Source organism: Anopheles maculipalpis, chromosome 3RL (genome assembly GCF_943734695.1).
Source record: "Anopheles maculipalpis chromosome 3RL, idAnoMacuDA_375_x, whole genome shotgun sequence".
Lineage (NCBI taxonomy): Eukaryota > Metazoa > Arthropoda > Insecta > Diptera > Culicidae > Anopheles > Anopheles maculipalpis.
In genome coordinates this window covers 48,299,203-48,321,282 of record NC_064872.1, presented here as the reverse complement: position 1 = coordinate 48,321,282, position 22,080 = coordinate 48,299,203, and the positions used below count along the sequence as shown (strand labels likewise).

General features: G+C 41.1%; 1 protein-coding gene and 1 pseudogene across 1 annotated transcript; both read right to left on the bottom strand.

Moving 5' to 3' along the window:
* Positions 1–466: 466 nt before the first annotated feature.
* On the bottom strand, positions 467–1,880 carry LOC126562261 (ornithine decarboxylase 1-like; annotated as a pseudogene).
* Positions 1,881–20,553: 18,673 nt separating this feature from the next.
* LOC126562892 (serine protease Hayan-like) lies at positions 20,554–21,509 on the bottom strand. The gene is made up of 4 exons (XM_050219491.1): positions 21,485–21,509; positions 21,150–21,415; positions 20,970–21,079; positions 20,554–20,894 (listed from the first exon to the last, which is right to left on the bottom strand). The coding sequence occupies exons 1-4, from the start codon at positions 21,494–21,496 to the stop codon at positions 20,554–20,556; spliced, it is 729 nt and encodes a 242-aa protein (XP_050075448.1). The 5' UTR covers positions 21,497–21,509.
* Positions 21,510–22,080: the final 571 nt, after the last annotated feature.

The following is a 22,080-nucleotide window of genomic DNA, read 5'->3' as shown; positions in this document are numbered from 1 at the left end:
GAGGACTTACCGCAAACCCTTACCATTAAAGCCAAGATCAGCCGTATAAAACCGAAACAATTATTTCCCTTTCAAACGCTACTAGACGCCCAGCGACGGGTGTAAAAGCATTTTGAGTACTGTGCGTCCCTTTCCCGTTTCTTTTCCTTCACGTTTTTGCTTCCCTTACCTGCGAACAGCCGGCCAGGACTATCCTCAGATGCCCTCCTACCGCTGGGTCGGGGCGTATAAATTTAAATAATAAAGTATATTACGTTAATTTTTGACATTATCAGGCGGCAGCGATCGGTAAACAGCGACGGTAGTTCCATTTAAAAAAAAAAAAAAAGATCAACTTCAGGAAATGGAACATAAACAAACAAAAATTGCAGCGCGATAAGTTGACAAAAGATTTCCCTTCTTTACTGGATGATACGTGCATTTTACAAAGCGGTGCTTGTTTCAGCTACAAAAAATCACACCTTTTTTATCGTTTCTAAAACTTTAAAGGTATCAGCCTGCCACTCGATAACTCCAAATACTCATCGTTTAACAGTGCCTTTTCTATGAGCTGTACATCGCCGTTAAATGTTGATAGCTTCTGCAACAATTCCGCTATACCGTCCCGCACGTACGGAATTATCTTCGGCAAGTGGAATCCATTGAAGCGACAAGAATGGACAGTGCTATAAGCGCCCTCCGTTTCGAACACTAACGTGTCGCCAATATTTAGCTCGGGCAAACGTATTCCTGCGATAAAATAATCATTACCATCACACGTTGGCCCAAATAGTTTCGACTCCCGCTCGGGACCACATTCTTCTGGTGATTTCCATACAATTGCCTTCGATTCGAGGCCTCGATATTTCGTACTATAGAACGTGCCATAGATTCCATCGTTCAAGTAATACCCAACGCTGTTGATGGTGTTCCCAGAGCGGAAATACCGTTTACCCTGCACTACGGCAATGTTCGTTACTGCTGCAGCACACAAGTAGCGGCCCGGTTCCGCAAACACCTCCAACGAACCGTCGGGATAGAACTCTTGTAACGCTCTGTTGATGTGCTCAGCGTACCGGGCAATGTTATCATCCTTATCACCAACAAACCCTCCTCCAAGGTCAAGTACGCGAAACTGAAATCCTATCGATGCGGCATAATCGCTTATACTGCGCCCCGTCCGAATTGCGCCATAAAATACCTCAGCATCGTAACTCATTGAACCGACGTTAAAGCACCAGCCAATCACCTTCATCCCAAGATCGCGTGCTCGATCCAGCAGCAGGCGGGCTTCTTCGTTAGCATCACAGCCAAACTTGGTTCCCAAATTTATCTTGGTATTGGTGGAATCGTAACGGAATCTTAAAAGAAGCCTACGAGATAAAACAAAAGAACAATGCATATATTACTACCATCAGACCATCGTTCCTCTTCTCTGGTACTTACTCTGCTTCCGGATAGTGTTTGGCTATTTTGTCCAATTCAAATTCATTATCAAACACAGTCCGAATGTTCCTTTGGCGTGCGAGTTTGAGTGATGCAACACTCTTTGACGGCTGCGCATAAATAATGCGCTCCGGTGGTACCCCTAGACCAAGGACCCGTTCTAACTCGCTCTGGGATGCACAATCAAAACCACCGCCCAGTAGTGCAACCGTCTCTGCGATCGCGTCCGCATCGTTACTCTTGATCGCGTAATATTGCTTAACGCGTGGCATGTGCCGCAACCATTCAGCGTATCTCAGTACTACACTGTCCACCTCAAGCACATGAATCGGCTGGTCGTGGGGACCACTAGCTACAACACTGTCGATTATATCATGCAGACTTGTCCCGTCGTCGATCCGTCGTACCGTAGACATCAAGTGCTCCAAAACAGTTTCAATATTTGCGTTGCTCATCTTCGGGCTGTTACGAAAGGCACTGAAGCAATTGGCCAATTTTGGCAAACTGACCACGGATACGCCTTTGCAAAGAATTATAGGACCTAGCATGGCATGACAATTCAATTCGTTGCTGATAAGCCTCACAACTGTTACATATCAATGACCGTACAATGTCATGCAAACTTCACAAACACCAACGAATTGAAGATTATTGTTCACCAAAGGTTTAAGCTCAAACAATCAGTCATTCCGATTGTGAATGTCGCGGCAGATGCTAACATCGTGATTTACGCTCCAGCAAGGCGTCATCCGCAGCCGCAAGGCATTTAATCGCTTTGCATGCGGACTGCTCCGAAACCAAAACCCCGACTGATTGAGCAATTATTGGCGCAACCGGATTCCAGCACCGGAACTGAAACCTCGGTACGCGATTGCATGTCAGCTAGCAACGGGAGTTCCTTTTCTCGCCTTCGTTCTACGCGAGGCACAGCTTGTTCAAAGCTGATCGTCTCGGAAGGAGCTACATAAACCCTTGCCCAATAGCCTCGTAGCTCGATAAGGCCCAGCGGAGCCAAAGGCAAGGAACGTCATGATTTGAATAAATACAATACACCGGCAAGCAGATTCGTAGACTTGGGTAGGTATTCTCAACTTCGTCGCGAATCAGACGCTGCAATATGCAGCGTTTTTTTTATATATATTTTGCCCGCAATCCATCCAAATGCAAAATAGCCGCAGGAACAAGATTTAACCAACACCAACGAAACACAAACGCACACATCCATTCGCAATTTACACAAACGCCACGGGCGATGAAAAAAAAGAAGGTTTTCCAAAGCTCTGGTCCTATTTCTTCCTGCAATTGTGAATGCGTAAACACATGCCAAAGAAACGGCAACTGCCATTGGAGCGGGAATTTACTCACACGTCGTCTTGGAGCACCTAATATCATGGCAAAGGAACTTGTGCGTGTCGCTAGCAGGACTTTTAAATACGTTTTCTCCACTTCATATATTCTAACGCTTCTTGGTGGAATTCAACCAGCAAACCCAAGAAAAAGGAGATAGAAGTTCTGGTTTTTGTGAGCCTGTGCAGTCGGTTGCGCGCGAAAACCCTCGACTATTGAAGTCAAGAGGGACGCTTTTGTCAGGCCTTCTTCTTGGGCATCGGTGTATGATTTCTTTACGTTTTGTTCTATTTTTGCAACGTGTTTGGAGGTCTTTAGTCGTCGCTTAACCTTGAATTTTATTTGCTCGATTATTACAAACCATAGTTGCATACAGATTCAATGAGTGGCAGACTGACAGGCAATTGTTCTCCTTCATTCATTGAACTTGTTGCTTTCGGAAGAAAACACAAGTTAGATAAGCAAGAGGTAACTAATTTACGATGTCATCGAATTAAAACGACTTGAATGTATATGTACATCAACCGTCTTATACATACACCTTATATACGAACGTACATAAACCGACAAATTTCACAGCTGTGCTGAGAAGAAAGAAAACAAACGCAACGCATCTTGCCTGAAGGAGCATACACACGACGCAAACTGAGGTCAGAGAACAAAACCGAACGACGAACGATGAATGAGTAAAAGTGAAAGAAAATACAATGAAAGGTAAATTGCGTTTGTTTGTCTGACGATTTTGATCCAATTTCATCCCTTTTCGGGATGGAAGACATCCGCAACTCCACACAAACAGACGTTCGCAAATCCCCTATAACGAACCTTATTCAGCAAAGATGGGTAAGACAGAGGCAAACAATGTGAGGACCGTGTTTGCACCTTTAGAAAGGCAAGTAGTCGAACACCTTTTGCGTTCCTTTCATAGGTTGCATTTCAAGTTTTTGCTACAATCGCAGCGGACGTATGACCATGCCGAACACTATCAACACTGCACACGGGGAGAAATGTACAAAATGGTATCAAATATTTTTCTAAAACACAACATCTGGTGGCAGATAGAAGCAAATTACACCTTACCACCACGTTATGGATAACCGGAAGGAAAGTTTTTGTCGCCTATTACTAACGATTTATGTGTGACAAGGTGTACAAAACACATCATTATGCTACACTGCAGTGCAGTACGCATCCTTGTTACAAATTTCTCCAGCATGGTTTCTTTCGTTTTCTTAAAGTAATTATTAAATCTCACTGATATGGACCTTCTCTAGCTGCTTTCCCATACAAACGAAATACCCTTGGATTCCTTGTTATATACCACCAAAACATGCCTTTATATGGCTGAGAAGACAGAGTTGTACCAGCTGCACATTCTGCACATCAAGTAAAATTGCACACGCTGATGAATGAAGAGCGACCTTTCAAATATCCGGTTCTTTGCGTGATGCTCATACAATAACCGATGTGCAATGTTGGCCAAGTCCAAGGAAGGGCACAGCCTTACCGGGGCCTGCAAAAAAAAAAAAAAGTGCAAGTCTGCCGAAATGATCACACAAAGCCCAACCATGCGTGGAAAACGGAACAGCAGAAAGGCAGGTAAGTGCAGCGAAAAAACCCCCATACCACGGAAGTGATCTCCTTTTCCCACAGATTATACACGAATCTTGTTTCACGCCCGTGCTTTCACCAAGCAGGGAGGGCCCGGTTAATCTAATAGTCTGCAGAATACATATGCCGACCGCTGCCGGCTTCTTGGCCCTCGGTGAATGAGCTCTAATTTGGCGTAGAAAGAGATGTAGTGAAAAAAAAAATAAAGAAATTTAAAAGTGTAACACCATGCATGCATCTATTCCGTGGTAGAAATTGCAACCTCCGAGGGTGAGACGGTACACGTACCGACCTTGTGTCTGTGTAACGAGTACGGTAAACGGTTCAAATTGGCAAAGAAATTATTGTACAGTTGAACAATGAGGAAGTTAATTCAAACGTGCTTCTAACGTACCAAAAGGCCAGCCAGCCTTGGCCGTAATTTTGTAAAATCCGTTGCATTCTTCAACTACTTCTTCACACTGTTTCTTATTCGAAAAAAAAACCGCAATCCAAATTCATTCCTTTGCAAGCTCGTAGTGTATCACAGTGGTTGCATCCCGCAATATCTTGTATTTTCCCATCATATCTTTCCTCTTAATGTATGCTTGGATTCTTCTTTCTATGAAAAGATACGCCAAATCTAACCGGATTCACATAGATGACAATGCGGTCCGGTTCCACGGCACGGACACACATGGGCAAAAACGAGTCTCGTTGCTTTTCACCATTTCCTGCATTTGCATATCTTACAGTAATGGCACAACAAAAAGGATCCAGTAATCGCGTGAGATGAGCTAGATCGACACATCACAGCATTCGCGCATTGCAAATTGGCGAATATTATATCCTTTTGTCCGTGCTTCAGTTTTTCGCAACCTTCCGTAGCCGGTTGTGACCGGTTTACTGTCTCAAGACAACACTCATACCGGTTTAACCGGCTAGATTCTTCGGCTAAATTAGCAATTACCGTGGGTTAGACGAATGCAAAACTACCGACCCCGTCGTTTACTTGAATTACGAATCTCATTAAAATATTATTATTCGACCATTCCAATTTCGCCATTCAAACGTTGTCTGGCACTGCCGTGTACAGCTTGCTCTATTCCTTTGGGGTTTTACTCATATATTGTATCTTGTAGACAGTAGACCAAAATAAGTTGAACAACACTATGCCAAATATTCATTTAGCGAAAGTATTTGTGTTTATTACTTTAATTAAATCAGTGAAACAGCAAACAGTGATGCTGCAAAATTTAACAAAAATTTATACTATTGTTTGGTGTATCTCTATGCTTAACGGTACTGGTGAATTTTACCCGATTATGTCGGATCAGGAAGGAAAGGAATATTTATGTTATTGTAATTGTTTCCGAATGCTAATGCACTTAATAACCTCCCGCTGCGTTTGTTTCTACGTCAGTATTCCGCCGCCGGGAGTCCCCTTAGGTTCATCAAAACGATTATAGAAAACATCGCAGGAAGAAAAAAATATTATACCCAGTGAGACTTTTTTTGTATCAACAGTACACCGGGACCGTCCGTAGATGTTGTGACTTACTTAACCTTTTTTTTTTTAATTATTATCTCCCAAAACTATGCTTCTTCAACCGTGTCAGACACATTCCGAAATCACTTTTCATCTTGCACTCGCTGTTTCAAGGACCGTTGACATACCACGACCACGACATTCACCCTGAAGGATTTTGTAAATTCATTTTTTTTCCCAAGTGTGCCCATGGTGATTTCTTTTTTACATCATAGAAGGCTTGTACAGCTTAATGTCGAATAATTCTGACGGTAACAAAATATGCTACAAAAAAAACTTTCTCAGCCAGAAAGATTACACACCATGAGAGTGTCCAATTTTAGTACACCAACTCAAAAAAAAAAGTTTTAATCATGTAAATCATACGTTAAGATGCAGCAAGATTATAAATTACCATTATTCCATTTTTTTTAACATCACCTTGTTTTTTTTTTGGAAATGCAACTTGCAACATATACAAAAAAAGGATAAGAGATCCTTAGAAACATGAATTCCCGTGTATAAAAAAAAATCTTGCCTTAATACTGTATCTAATGATATGTTATGTCTTTCTAGTCCATATATTACCATTCGTTTTCATGCAACAAATAAAATTTTCCTTAGCAGATAAAACTGTCTTTATTTGCTGATTTGCCTCTTTGCATTAAAACTGTTATGTAGCTGACAGTTTATGTTGATTTAGGAAAATGCTGTGCAGAAAGTAGACAACTTTATCGTAATTGAACCAGGACATTGCATTGAATATTCAGAAAAAAGTTCACAGCAGTCAAGTATCCACCGAACATTTGAATTATTTCGTTTCTTCAAACTTCCCAAACCTTCCTATCCTATCCTATCTGTTAGAAATAACACTATTCCTGTGCACAATCTCTCAACTAACAGATGTGGAGCGTCAAAACAGACGACATCGCTCATCGAATCACCCGTTAAACGCACACCGGAAGACGAAAACAGCCTAAGATTGCATGGCGCCAACTCATTCTTTCACTGACGTTTGTTTGACATGTAACCCTACACTGGAATGGGCGCATAATGTATAACCGTATCATGAGTGTGCCATGGTATCGTGGAACGTTTGATGAAAGTGACATTTCTTACGTTCAAGCAACACACTGCTATACTCTATCCGTACGCTTACCCTTCTAGTGGCTGCACAAACTTTCCCTATGGCTCATCCCTTTTCCATCCCAAGTATATTTTCACGTAGCATGTACGCAGGATGACTGGTTGCTCAAAATCTTTCACCTGGAATGGAAAAGGGATACATGTCCCGGGCCGGTCGTTCCTGATAAAGGACCCCTAGCCCTTGTGCGAAGATTGCTGGACCTTTTTACACTGCCCCGCTATGTGCTCGTCGTCTGCTAGAGATATCTACATGCAAGGCTTGATTTCTATTTATCCCTTAAGCGAGAAACCCATATTACACATCCTTTGCCTTGATCAGCGTATTGCAGTCGCTCGAATTTCCCACGAGCGAGAGGCACTTTTTTCCTGCCAATCAAAATAACTGTTCCATTACTGCCATGTAATGCACCATCATGCAATTACTTGCTCAAAATACAATGACTTGGTCTAGAAAAGTATATTCCTGCACCAGCATATAGGTGTTACATATTACTTTCTCGTTCGTTCACGATTTTCGATCATTCTCACACATAGTTCTGATCATTAAAATAAGTTGTTCTCCAAAGAACAACATGAAGGCATACTTTGGATAAATAAAGTAGGCTGGCCATCTATCAAGACAGTCTAAATGGTAGTAAACAGACTCAAATAACATTTATCAATATAGACCGATCTTGAATGTACGCGAAGCTTTCAAAAACTCCTACAAGCCATTTTTCTATATTGGATTTGTCTACCCGAAGCTTTTAGCTACCTGTTACTGTGGTTCAAATACTTCCTTCAAATGTTTACTCCACAATACCCCGGTCATTCACTCTCACCTTCTTTATCTCTTTACACATCCTTTGCACAATGACCTTTCCTTATAAATTGCACCTTACCTATGGCTACTTTACAACCCTTTTTCATCCTATGGGCGTGCACTGAGCTAATTGTCTACGACTGCAAGTAGATCGGTGCACTCTGCGGACACCATGGAATCTAACCGCGACCGCTAATCCTCTTAATGGGTAATCGCGGACTTCACACTGTCTTTGCCCCGCGACAATCATTGTTTAGCGGTTTGTCTAGGGTACTTTCCTTTCTCATTCCATTCAATCAGTCCCGTCAGTGTCGTGTCCCTACTTCACTTAACCTTCAACCTCGCGAGAAAGACCTCTTCCCGGTTAAGCTATTGTAACTTCTTCAAATAATAGTGCACGCTTTAACAATGCGTCGCGGCATGTGCGAACAAGTCCTCGGCGATGACCCGCGGAAAACTACGCGCGCAGGATTCGTTCAAGGGATCGAACGATGCATGCTGCTGCTGCTGCTGCTGCTACTTTCACCAGTCTATTGTGATACGTGTTTTTTCCTCATACAGCCGAACATGGTTTCCGTAAACTTTCTTAGCCCTTACTTATTCAATTTCTGATAAGTGTTTGTTTAGTTGGCCCATGGCTTCCTGCACAAGCAAATGTTACCGGCACTCGGAGAAATGGAATCATCTGAAAGGCGGTGTGTGCGTGTAGATTTTTCCCTGCTCAGAACCACATCGTCCAGTGGTCGTAACATTCCATCCGACTGTATGTGTTTCGTATGCAAGTTTTTATACTTACACTCTACCTTTACCCTTTCTTAAATAGGGGATTTCATAAAGGGCCAAGACTCGTTACATTACCCATAGCATCCATTGCTCGGATGTCTTGCCCGTAAGCGTCCAGAAAGGGGCCGGTCACACACTAAGGATGTATGGCAGAGAGTATTGCCGTTAATCACCTAAAAGGTATTCCCGCGCATCTAGAGCAAAACTGATCACAACGGATCAACATCTAAGAGGATTGCTTCGTTCCTTACCTTGCAAGCATCAAGCACCCAAAAACCGACAGTTTTGCATTATTGCATTTGGGAAGTGTCGTCCAGAATGATATGGAGCGGAGCTTTTTTAATTTAATCTTTGCTGAGGTTGCCGGTCTGCTGGTTTTGATCAACTGAGGTTCACCTTAATTCCAGCAAAGTATTACAAACTGAAACAAAAGCTTCAAGCCTCCAAAGCACAGTTTGCCACGCGCATCGTCATTTACGCAGGCTGGATAATCCAAATGGGTCCGAAATACGTTTCCATCAGCAGCTTGTGCAGAAGAAACAGAGCTCATAAATTTTCTTCACTTTTTCCACTTCCCAAACATATTGTGACAAACTGAGCTGTTATCCCAGGATCGTTCCGTAAAGAAGTACTTCACCCCTCTCCCGAATCGGGCCACCTGAATCGTTGCCGCTGCACGCTACGTCCATACAGCTTGGGATGTAAAACATACCGTCACCGAATGCCAGCAGCATCCAGCTGGTAGGAAATCTAGAGCCAGGTTAAAATCTTTAAACCCATATATCCTCCGGCAAGAAAAGAGATCATGCCGGGTAAGCTTGAGGTCTCCTAAGATGACACCGAGTGATATCGCTCGTAGAGGGTTGTGTTTATTTAAATATTTTAATTTTAATTTAATTTAATCTCTCATCAGCATACGAGGAACAACCCCTAGGGCAACTAAACGCGAGCAGGGTATAAACAACGCTTGAATGGTGGAAGTGAGCGTTTGAAGGAGTTTTGAGTGCGTACTTTTCATTACCTTGGGTGTATGCGTTGGTTGCAACTTGAGCTAGAATGATGGCCAATGAACTCAATATTTAAAATTCATCTTATAACCATTTTGATGTTTCTTATACAATTGCTGGATACATTGATCAGTACTTGGTAGATCTATACGACCACTATTAGTAGCGTTAAGAAGATCGGTATTCTTGGCTTAACGACTTACTACGTCACGCCGGCCGTCGCTTCATTTGCTAGACTTGCTCATAACAACGTAGTTGGATAGTGAGCCCTCACAACGCGGTAAACGGTCCGGATAGCATGTTCTGATTTGAACCCTGGCCTAGTCATACCCTACACCGCTGTCGCCTCTACCACCGAGCCGTCCTACAATGCCATTGATAATTATTGGAAGTCTGCTGCCAACAGCACCGTTGTTATGTTAAACCGTTTCGTTTGGCTAGTTTCATCAGTAACCGCATAAAATTGGACTTTCTTATTGTCTGAATTATAAGCTGATAGAAAAAGAAAACCTAATAGTACTAATATCTAATGCTCAAACGCTCCCAGTTAATCTTCTGCGGTAGTCGTGCAATCTTTTTTCAAATCCCCCATTGCTACCACACACCCATATTTATTCTATAAGCCAAAACTGATTGCAAATCATAATGATTAACTCTTTAATGCTACTCTTACCCATTTCACCCAACAATCAGGGTGTTGCAGATTGTATATCATTGAAAGTGGGGTCCCATGCATTGCGTGTTTCATCCACGCCCCTGCTGGTCACCCTAACGCACGAAAACCTGGTTCATTTCTAACCCGTACAAAAGTGTGCCAATATTTATGAGCTCTGAACTACTGCTGACTTATTATTTGTACTTCGGTAGTCTTATTAATCCATCGTCTGGGGAAGTGTATTTGTGTTTTCATTTTTGTGTTCCAACCTTTTAGCTTTCCTCTGCAACCATGATCGAGTCGTGTGGGTAACTGAGTGATCGTTGCAACGACACCTAGCACATGCAAAGGGTTACACCCTCTGGATGAAGCCAAACCCTTTAACATTCAGTACAGAGTTTGATTCTTATTCGTATGTTCATCAAATCAAAAAATGTATTAAAAGGGATGCATGATCAGTTTTTGACATGAATGGTGCCTTTGACCTGTCATCAACGCTGTGTGTTCTCTGTGTCTACTGCGCTCAACGTAGCATAATGTACCCTCATTGCAAACATCAACAACTGCAAAAAAAAGCGTTTCAACTAGCAACACTTTTAGGAACACCCAATACATGACAGTCTATTCAGTCTATTTATTTGATACCATTGTGCCAATCATAGGTTAAAATAGCCTATGACTATGTACTGTGCAATTGTGCTGCTATTGTTTTTCTACGAGCCGATGATTTGCATGTTGTCTGCAACACAAGCTCACCCTCCCCGAAACACAACTTTGCGTCTCAAACCCTTCGAAAGAAAGATAGCATTTCAATGCACAGTACCAAGATTAATCCTTCTTGTTTTGAACTGGACACACAAATTCTTATTGTATGTGTCTGCGTTCTTCCGACGTCAAAGTTCCCGTCCCATAAGAGAATAAATGTTGGTGAGATTATTCCGAAAGGTAAGACAACAATCCTGTTGTCCTGGAAAGACTAGAATTGAAAATAGATCACAACAAATGTAACCCTACGGCGTAAGTGTTCAAGCGTATCCTATCCTTGCCCTAACCTGAACATGTTTTTGCTTCAAACGTAGTCAACGGTTTTTTGTAGCTTCAACATGTTTTGAAACAAAAGAATAAATGTTCACCCAAAACTGACCAATGCCACTGGAGACAAGTTGATTAATTATCTTTTGATTTCCAATTCAACGCAAGCCTGAAGATGAAAATCACTAGTAAAATAGGTTTTAATAAGCATACACAATATCAATACTCCTCTACAGCATTGGTTTGAATTGGAGATGGTCGAAATTATTTTAGCGAACCCTTTGTAAAGCGAATAATATCCTATGCCAAGCTATGACAACAGAATTGCAAAAATTGCGTTCGTTTTTTTGCGAATGTTACCACAAAATTCAATTGCTGAAACACTCAGAACAATTCGATCCAGAAACACAATAGAAACAGACGCCCAATTGCATACACAATGCATGGTGTTCCATAGCGTCCGATCCCTTCCTCTACTTATTTTACATTATTCGTTGGCACGTTCACAAATCCTACATTAATGAGTTTAATCTCAAAATTTATAGCACATCATTACGCTTAGAATGCGAGTGTCAGCGTTAGCAAGACACATTAAAATAATATCAAATATTTCATACATACATACCGAACGGGACGGTCATTTTTTATATTCAATTCAATGACATCTTAGAGGCTTGAAGTTCAACATTCGCTGCAGGAGAAACTATTTTCAAGGGAACTACCTCAACTTTCGCTAAGCCAACCGATTGGTCTGAGTGAAACACCCCACCGGTTGTAGGCTTTAACCTCATCTTTTTCATAATCTGCTCGTGAAGTATTTAGCACACAAAGCGGCTACCGAAAAATTACTGCACAATTAATTTTACTTCTGTTCACGATATGATATGCTTATTTATCTTAGCAAAGCAATAATTGTTATTGAATTGTTACGTTAATGCTAAACAACGACCTCCACACATTTTGTTCAAAACTAAATAACTTTGTTTATGAACTTCTAAAACGTTTAAAACATAAAGCCTCTTATAATTTTTCACCACGAACTCAAACATTGGAAGAAATTAAATTGTCTAAAGTAATTCATACAACTGCCAGTATCAACTTCACAGCCCCCTGTAAAATCAACGATAAACCTTATTATAAAAAAATACAAATGCCAACTACAAACTCAACACATCAGCATGTGAGATAGCTTCAAATGCCTTATCAACGATGTACAGCAAGTCGTCACGCAAAGGGATCTGGTTGAATGCATTTCTTCGGCGTTTCACGGTGACGGTGGCTTCCCTGTAGGTGCGTTTATATCGGTAAAGCGCAAACTACGCACCCGATTCTAACCTAACCCCATAATTGTACAATTTCATAAGCCTAGCTAGAAAAGGAATTTTTTACATTTTGAACGCTTTCAGCATAGCACAGGCACAACATGAATGGAATGGTCCTTCCTGACCGCATGATCCAGCTGTTCCGCACGTTTCTGCCTCGTTTGTGCCACTGCGAGACAGCTCACATGACTGACTTTACTCCACCTTGGACAAGGCACGCACTGTAGAAGATCGGTGCATAAATTTACCGTCACGGTTTGAGATCGCGCATGTATGAACAACGACTAGCTTTCGCCGGAAGGATGTTTGTCTGGCGAGGCGTTCAAGGAGACATTTTGGGATTCACTTACCGCCCTACACTCGTTCGCCGTTGCGAAATTGTGGGAAAACTTTAAACCAACCGGATAATTTAAAGAGCGCATGAAAAAGTGCGCACGTTAACATAACAAACAATGTCGGTGGCTCTGGATATTTGCTCATATGCACTATCACTTGCTTGCTTATAGCTTTATGAAGGAAATGAAATATGTACTTACCGTTGATACTGTCGAACTTTTCTGATCCTTCTTTCTGTGAGGATCCAACTGCCAATATTGTTATTGTACGTGTTCTTAGATGTATTCGTTTAAATATCACTCTCTGCTCGAATCACTACTGATCGGTGAAAGATTACGTTCCAGACATTTTTGATTGTATCCAATGCAGATAGTCTCCATTTCAGTGTTCCAATTATTCTACAATTCTACACTTCATACGCTTATTAACAGTTGTTTATTTGTTCACACACATTAACCGGGTGATCAAAGGTGACTCCTTATGAGTTTGCTCGTTTTGCTTTTGTCGAAATTCAACAGTGTTCATTTGGTTATTGCTTTCTTCCTTGTAAAGTATGGCCACAGCACTAAAGAATCAAGCAGTTTTCCATTAACACTAGCGCTGCACTTTCACAACACCTTTCTTGTAATGCAATAGAGCAATCGTCACGAATTCCACGTGAAGTTTCACTGAGCACGTTTCATAGCTCCCGGGACACTGAAATACGTCCTTCTCGTCGGACAGTTACGAATCGATTTGAGAGGTCCTGCACACATCAAGTTTCTGCCGGTCGACCCTAAGCGTTGGGACCCTCGTTTCGGATCGTACTTCAGCGCTCTTACCTATCTCGCTTCGTTCAACGGTTTTCCCTCTATCCTTTGCTGCTTCATCGCGCACACCGACAGCACTACCGCTGCTCAAAACCGTGCTGCTGTTTCAGGAAGCGATTGCCCTGAAGGGTGCATCAAGCACACGAAACGCACTAGAGCGAGATAGACGCTGCTGGAAGGGCCAAGCAACGTTAAACGAGCGGGGGTTTTTGACAAACCAGGAACCACGAGCAACGCAACGTCCTCTGTTCCCGTGTTGAAGGCAATAGGGATACCGGAATGGTAGGAAACTTGCACCCGTATGTCGTTCATTCGCTTTAGTACGGAATTCGCAAGCATACACATTTTTCTGCAAGCATCAGACGCGAATTTAAATAACTTTACCGATACATCGTGTTTCAGCCGTTGTGCTGGATCATAACAAATATAAAATGCTAATCCAGCCGTCTTAGAGCACTTACTACAACGAGTCACACAAACCACGTGTTGTGCACTGAAGGCAATGTCAGTTCGAAATGTTTTCACTGTCCACTGATGTAACGGAAGCTTGTGGATCGAATCATCATTGGTAGTGTATATCATTACTTGTGGAACCGTTTGACGAACATTTGTATCACTGGTTTGCCACGTGGCAATTATCAAGATGCTAACGATCTTCTGTAAAGAGTCCTCTGTTTTTCTCTGTCTACCAGAGGATTTAACGCATTTGTCAATAATATTTTGGAGACATTGGAAAAGATTAATCAAGGCACTCAACATTCCAGGACTGTACAACGAAGGCATTGCCTCACTAGATAGCTTAGGATCGAGCCAAAATCAAATCCAACAGAATCTCCTATGTCAAGTTACAGCTTACATAGTGATGCACCGAGAAATGATCGTGCTTGTACATAAAATAATTACGTCTAGTTTTAAACACACACATTCCTTGCTTTCACTAATTAAGTTGGGCTACTTGCTGCATGTGCATTGGTATGGTTGAATGAATATGAATATCTAAAACCAAAACACCCAAAACCTCACACTAATGCCAGCCAAAAGGCTCATTAGGAGTAGGCCAATTAGAACAATTAAGGGCATCAATCCGTAACGAGCATCGGCGGTTTAGTGAAGCTTCACTTCGACTACACCTTCAGGCGCGGGCTATTCAAGGATGCGTTAGTTAATTGTTCCGGCCGGGAAAATTTATCGTAACTTTATTATGTTCTGAATTTTTTGTAATAATTGAAAGCCCATTAAAGGAAATGCAGAGAGTATAACTGTGATATTATACATTTACGTCATTAGTGCCGAAAATATAGTTGTAAAGAGTTACAAAACCAGTGTAGTTGCAGTCACTATTTTGAATAGGTTATGGGTGTTTTATAAATAAATCTCACGTGTTACGTTTAGGTACGGTAGTATTCGTTACAATCGCATCTTGTTCTAGAATGATCTCACTCACACCGCATGTTTCTTTCCGATGCGCAAAGTCTTCGACAATGACCTTGAGCAACACGAAACAGGCCCTCATGTATCTTTCCAATTCTTTCCGATTGTGACACCGCAGTATTTTGTCTCGCTAGAACCGGTTCCCCTGGTCGGCTGGTCCATGTAGCTTCGATTTGGTTGTAACAAAACGCGTGTCTATAAAGAAACAAATTCTTAGAAGAAAACCAGAACGGTTTTTTTTTTGCCAAAAACCAGCTTGGCTGGCAATCACATGCCAAACCAATAAACTTCACATGCGATGCTTTTGCACTTCCTTTTCATATACAATGAATGAATCTTTACTGGTAAACTGTGGTCTTAGTTGAAATAGTTAGCTGATAAATGTTTTCTTTTATTTCAATGTAGGATTATGCTTCATTGTAAACGAGCCATACTTTCGACATAAAGTAACTGTATGAAATTTAAATCCCGAAATTCTCTTAGAAAATTATGTCCGAGGAGGCTGACACGACCAATGTTCAGTTCAAAGCTGTACGTAAACTGTGCATACCTGCAACCAAGCTGATGAGAACTAATTTGCACTAAATCAACGAACACGAGCCGGAACTTCGGTCTCGCTTCGATCTCCTCATATTAAGCCACTGACAGGATTAAAGCGCACACCGGCTCAGGTAGGTTAGGATATGGGTTTTCCTGATTTAAACCAACCTTCAAAACATTTATTGATTAGTTTTCTTTCTTTTTTCTTTTTTTCTATGAAATTTACATAAATAGATTTCCAATTACATTCCATCTTGTTTCACACCTTACCCGATCCGATTGTACAAATAATGAGCTAGGAGATTAAGATTTGTTGCTGTCATCTTAAGATAAAATATTAAAGGACGAATATTGCTAGATCAACACTTCTTCCTTCTTCTTCTTTTTGGCTTAACGACCCCTAAGGTCACGCCGGTCATCGAATAGCTTACTAGACTTGCCGATACCACGTAGTTGGATAGTCATTCCTCACTGCGGAGGAACGGTCCGGATGGGATCTGAACCCCGGTTCAACCGTTTGAAGACCGCCGACTAGATCACTAGTCCGAGTGCTAAATCACTACTTGGCGTACTCGTTTTAGTGCCTCTAATCCGTTCTTCGTCAACGTGCCGCGAATTCAACGCCGTGTGTGTTCTTTTTGAACCAGACCTGTCGCACTCTGCGTTCCTTAATTGTATACGTTCAGAGCGGCCAGTTACTTGTTGAATGCAAAACAGTAAATGTTATTTTTAAAAGTAAACGTAAAAAATCGCTTCAAGGGTCCGTTAAATTCAACAAATAAAATAACAAAATTAAAAAAATATAAGAAAATGATATGTTATTTAAAAGTCCTTTAAAAACAAATCTGAAGCTCAATGCAAAAGCAAATAATCTCCCTAGACTAGCCACGCGTTAGATTACATGATAACCTAAATTTATTACTTTAGATACTATACTAACCTTTACCTGATACACACTATTATAGGACCCCAGTACGTAAGGCTTGTTGTATTTTGGCTTGGTTTATTAAACACATTTTGCCCGCATTGCCACCGATCGATCAGGTCACGAACATCATCCAGCACTAGTTTCCACATAAATTTATGTCCGTCCACCTTTTCACACAATGGCCCAACTCACCGTAGCAAAATGCCCTCTTGTCTGTCCATCACCTAGCGCGGACGCATGCTCGTGTTCAAATGATGCGGGAACTTCGGGTGACATTGTCATAGGCGATAGGATTTTGTGAGGATTTAGATCATCCTTTAGCCATTACAGATGACAAACTGATTTCTATGCACATAGCGGCTGCAGCGTGCATGGGGGCATATTGACAAAAGCTAGTCTTGACCGTTGCATGCAATTAAGCGCAACCTTGCCGCCGAGAGAAAGTTACTGGATGCAAAAAAAAAAAAAATGTTACACACCGATAGTTTTGGAACTGGTTCAAAATAATCCGCGTAGAATGACCCTTCAATTTTCGGCATACTCTAACTTAAAGCATTGTACGAACATAAAGCTGTTTCTCGGGTGACAATGTTTCGGTTGACTTATAGGCTGTCCCATGGAAAAGTATTGTACATTTTATTGGAACCAAAAAATAAATCAGCTGGATATCAAATTATTTAAATTATATTGCATGCCAACTTTTACACCAAAATACAACAATGTATCAGTGATGTTACGTTGGAATCACATGCAAGCCTGTAGCAAGGATTTGCCCGAATCTCCCCGGCAATACAATACTACAGAGACATATAGATCCGAAAAAGTACAGTGATTTCTACATCTGAAACGTTTGGAACAGATACTAAACATAGAACGGCGAGCCTAATCAACCCTAACCCGTGTGCGTGACCAGCGTGACGTGGTGAATCATTTATTTTAATGATTACTGCACAACATAAAGTGTTTTTTTATTCCCTCCCGAAAACCCAACGATGTGGTTAAACTTAACTGCCACCTTGATCATAGCTATGTAGAATTGATGACATTGACGTAAAGAAAGGTCAGCTAAAATCACAAATCGTTCTATGTGCGGTCAGTTTATGTGGCTTACCGTTCCATCTGTGATTCGTTCCAAACCAACTGCGGCTCAACCATTCCAACCATTCTATCTGAACGTTCCACAAAACTACGACAAAACTGCCATGAATAAAATCCTATTTTGATACTCTATCATGAAGCATACCATGCGATACTTTCTGTCCTGGCTGTTAATGATTATCTATAAAGGCATAATAAGGATACCAGTAGAAGTATCAGCAGAAACATCCATCCCATCATCTTAAGGATTTTTTTTTTCTTAAATCATCCTTAACGTGTGAAACAGCTAATGGCATAGCATTTCAAGTTCAGGATACTGCAAAAAAAAAAACCCTGGTGGTGATATCTGATAATCACGAAGGAGGAATAAATTATGCCCAAATTCTTTCCTTCCCTTGAACACGGGCATGGGAATTTGGCAGATCGCTCGGATATTACGTAACATGATATTATCACCGTTTTACTACCAATTTCGGAGTTAATTACGCAGAAGCGCGGCAGCATTTATGTTTCTCGGAGGGGATGCTAACGACAACCCAGATTGCCGTTACGCATTTTAAACGTTTTCGATTTGCAATCGATACTTACCCCTTTCGAAATGTTTGCCTGTGCAACATCTTCAAGATGGATCTCTGAATCTGAATATGCGATTTTTAGGTTGGAACGTTGGCTGTCTTCATCAACTACAATTTATCTGTGCAATATCACATCGCAGGTAGAACTTGCAATTGGGAAGTCGAATAAAAACATATGAAAGGATGTAGTTCACACGAGCGCATAACGTTTATAGTTTTTCATGTTTTCTATGCCATGCAACATAGATGATAGGGATCGCGATGTCTGCTGCAGATCGAGCGATTTTTACATGTGTCATAAACAATTGCTGAGTTGCCTATTTTTTACAGCGTAACACTTTTTTTACGTATTTTTTTTTTAAGTCACGTCCATCTTGTGTGCATTTATGCTCGTACTTTGCTGTTTTACTTTTAAATGAAGCATTAACAGTTACAATCATAAGCATTACTTATATTTTTTTTCATTTCAGAGTTATCTACCACATACTCAACGTATTGTTTCTGTTGCTTCGCTTTGTACATCCTTAAAGAACGCTTTCCTTTCTATACTTCTATATAACGTATATTTATCACACGTTAGGAATCAAAATTCACCACAAAAAATCAGTGAAACAGTTTGCACCCATTATTATGAATTAGGGAATAATAATTCAATTTCAATTCCTTCAAACATTCAGTGGTCGTCCTTTCTTGAAGGAAAAAAAAAGCTAACATCTCACATTTCGTTTACACAAAACCGCAAAAGTTGGTTGCAACACACCAGGAGAACTTGTTCTCACTTTCCAATGCTCGTAAACGTCTTGACCAAAGTCTATAATTAGTCGAGGGAACGATACACGCATACTTCTACACCCTATGTCTTATATTCTCCCTACACACTAATTTACTTTATTCACTGCTGGTATTCTTTTATTCGAGTATCGTCTTGAATTGTTTTTTATGTGTACGATAAACTTAAGCCTAGGAGTGTAATATCAAACCTACAATTAACTAAGAAAGTTTTTGTTTGCTGTCAAATTTAATCTAAAAAACAATTTTCACAGCATGCATGTTCCAACATAAGTATAACCGGCAAAAAATTAGAAAAAAAAAAATGGTTGAGAACCCTTTGTACAACACGGTATTGTAAAACAAAAATCCTTGTTGATATGTAGGTAATCTAACACAGTTCATGCAATTAGTATCTTTAGGGTAATATAAACCGATTCTTAGTTATAAGGAACGGAGCAACAGTTTGGATCATCTGCAACATCATCTTCTTGGCTTAAACGACCTCTAAGGTCATGCCGGCCATCTTAATGGCTTACTAGACTGTCGATACCACGTAGTTCGATAGTCAGTCCTCACCACGTGGGGACGGTCCAGATGGGATTTGAACCCCGGTCGTGCCGTTTGAAGACCGGCGCTGCTGTCGCCTATACTGGCCCGGTGAGCCCCTGCAACTTATGTAACGTAAAAACAAGTATCATGTTTCTAACAAATCTCATTTTAAGTCTCATTTTATACTTTGTGAAACATTATCACGCAGACATAACAAATAGATTATACCGAAAAATAAACTCTTGGTTAGAGATGTTAGAAGATGAGTTATTTCATCTTATTGTGTCATAACATACATACTACTGAGTCCGAAAAGTAAGGTGACATTGGATGTCAAGTTTCGTCGCGCCAAAAGAAGTCCCGTGTTTTTATTTTTCGTTTGTCAATATGCATGTTTTTGACAGTTCTGCCACGTTTCTAGTCCCAACACTAACCCGGCCAGGAGTGACAATTTGTTTTCGGAGCTGCGCCAAGTGTTTTTGTCCATATTGACCATGTCCAAGTTTGTGAAGCAGAGAGCATTTATCAAATTCTGTTTGCGCAATGAAATAAACGCTGCGGAAACATGGCGGATGTAACCAAAAGCTTTCGGAGAAGAATCCATGTCGAAGGTAAATGTGTGCAAATGGTGCAGTGATTTAAAGAATGGCCGTGAGAAGGTCGAAGCCGAAGATCGTCCAGGGAAACAATCCATCGCGACCGACAACGCCCACGTCGTCCAAATCAAGGATTTGGTGGTCAACAATGTGTCAACAATATCGAGAAGATAGAAACCGCAGCGACAGTGGAACTAAAGCACATCCCCGCATCCGCGTTTACATTTATTTCAATGTTTATTCACCAACAGACACTTAGCTCATAGTCGTTTCAAACAACTAGCTAAGGAGCTTCCAAATATGGCCACACGATAGCTTCAATCCAATCCAAAAACGATGATACCCGATTAAATACCTCGATGTGCACATTGCAATCATCAATATGCACTGTGGGCATCCCGACCACATAAACTGTACTACCGAGGGTCATAAACAACGGTCCTGAGGTGCGCGCTTCACAAAACTCAATCATCGTTCGATTTTTCTTATCCTTCACACACAGTTGTGATTCAACTATTCCGCGATCAAATTCCGGAATGACCGCTTTGCTTTTGGATAGTTCCTCGCGGCACTCCTTTCTCGTCATTACTGGTAGATCGAGCCAACGAAAAGCTGCATTTTGTTCTGCAATGGTTATCGAATAAAGTGGATATGGTTATATATTTAAAAAAAAAATCAATCCCAACCACCTTTACCTACCTGGTTGATACTTGAACCACTCGCCCAGATACACCTTGTCGCTGCGAAGACTCACTTCCGACCATAAACAAGCCACAATGCTTTGCCCGTTTGGTGTTACCGTTTCGCGACTGCAACATGCGAAGGAGAAAAATTATTACTGATACCAACACTGTGACCGAATCGCATTGAATCATTTACATTGGATTGCGCAGCTTTACAACGGCTACATTGTGGTATGCTGGTTCTTCGTCCAGCTTGGGATGGTAGAATATTTTGTTTATGTATCGGCGGCCACCTTCGTAATAGAAAACATGCTCTGCTTCAACCATCACAAACATATGACTCGAAGGATGATCATCAACCAGTTGCAGCATCTTGAGACACAGCGCCGAAGCTAACAGCGAGTCAGCGCTGATAAACACTGCCGGGCAAAAGTATGGTTCTTGGGTTGAAAATATCTTCACCTGAAACCGTTATGGGCATTAAAGCGTTAAAATAATCCTTCAATCTCGTGCATTTTTTTAATATCTCACCGGAAATAACATGTTGGATATGGGACACTCTGAAAAACAAAATAATCATTTACAGTAATACTTCATGTAGCTGATTGTAGTTTTTACAAGAAACTATTTACTTTTCAACGCAGGCCTCAACCGATTTGGATGGTCATTGTTGAACAATCTTAATGCATGGTATCGTGAAGGATCCGAGGTGCTTACTTGACTCATATTGAACGACTTACGCACGTCAGCCTCACATCCAATGATTTGGATGCTGGCAATAGTTACTAGAAAGCATACTAAAGTTTTCGTCATTTTTTAAAACACTTTACCCGCTTTACTCGACTGAAACGATCCACTCAAAATCTGCTATTCGACTGCAGTTCCAATTAAAAATTCACTGCTGTATAGCTCTAAGGAATGAGTTTCACAAACAGGGGAATGAACTCCTTATCAATCTATTACCGTTCATTACGACACACGTTGTAAGAACAGTGATCGTTATCACTGTTTCGTAGTCCGCATCCTCGTCAGTATGTGATGCATGCATTTAAAGCAAAATATATTGTGCACTTTCACAAAATAACTGAACCAAATGGCATTTTTGTACAATGTGAAGTGTGTGAAGC

Coding starts and splice junctions, on each gene's coding strand:
- LOC126562892 (XM_050219491.1), bottom strand. Junction 21,080..21,149: donor GTAAAGCTGCGCAATCCAAT/GTAAATGATTCA, acceptor CGCATGTTGCAG/TCGCGAAACGGTAACACCAA. Junction 20,895..20,969: donor GTGGTTCAAGTATCAACCAG/GTAGGTAAAGGT, acceptor TAACCATTGCAG/AACAAAATGCAGCTTTTCGT.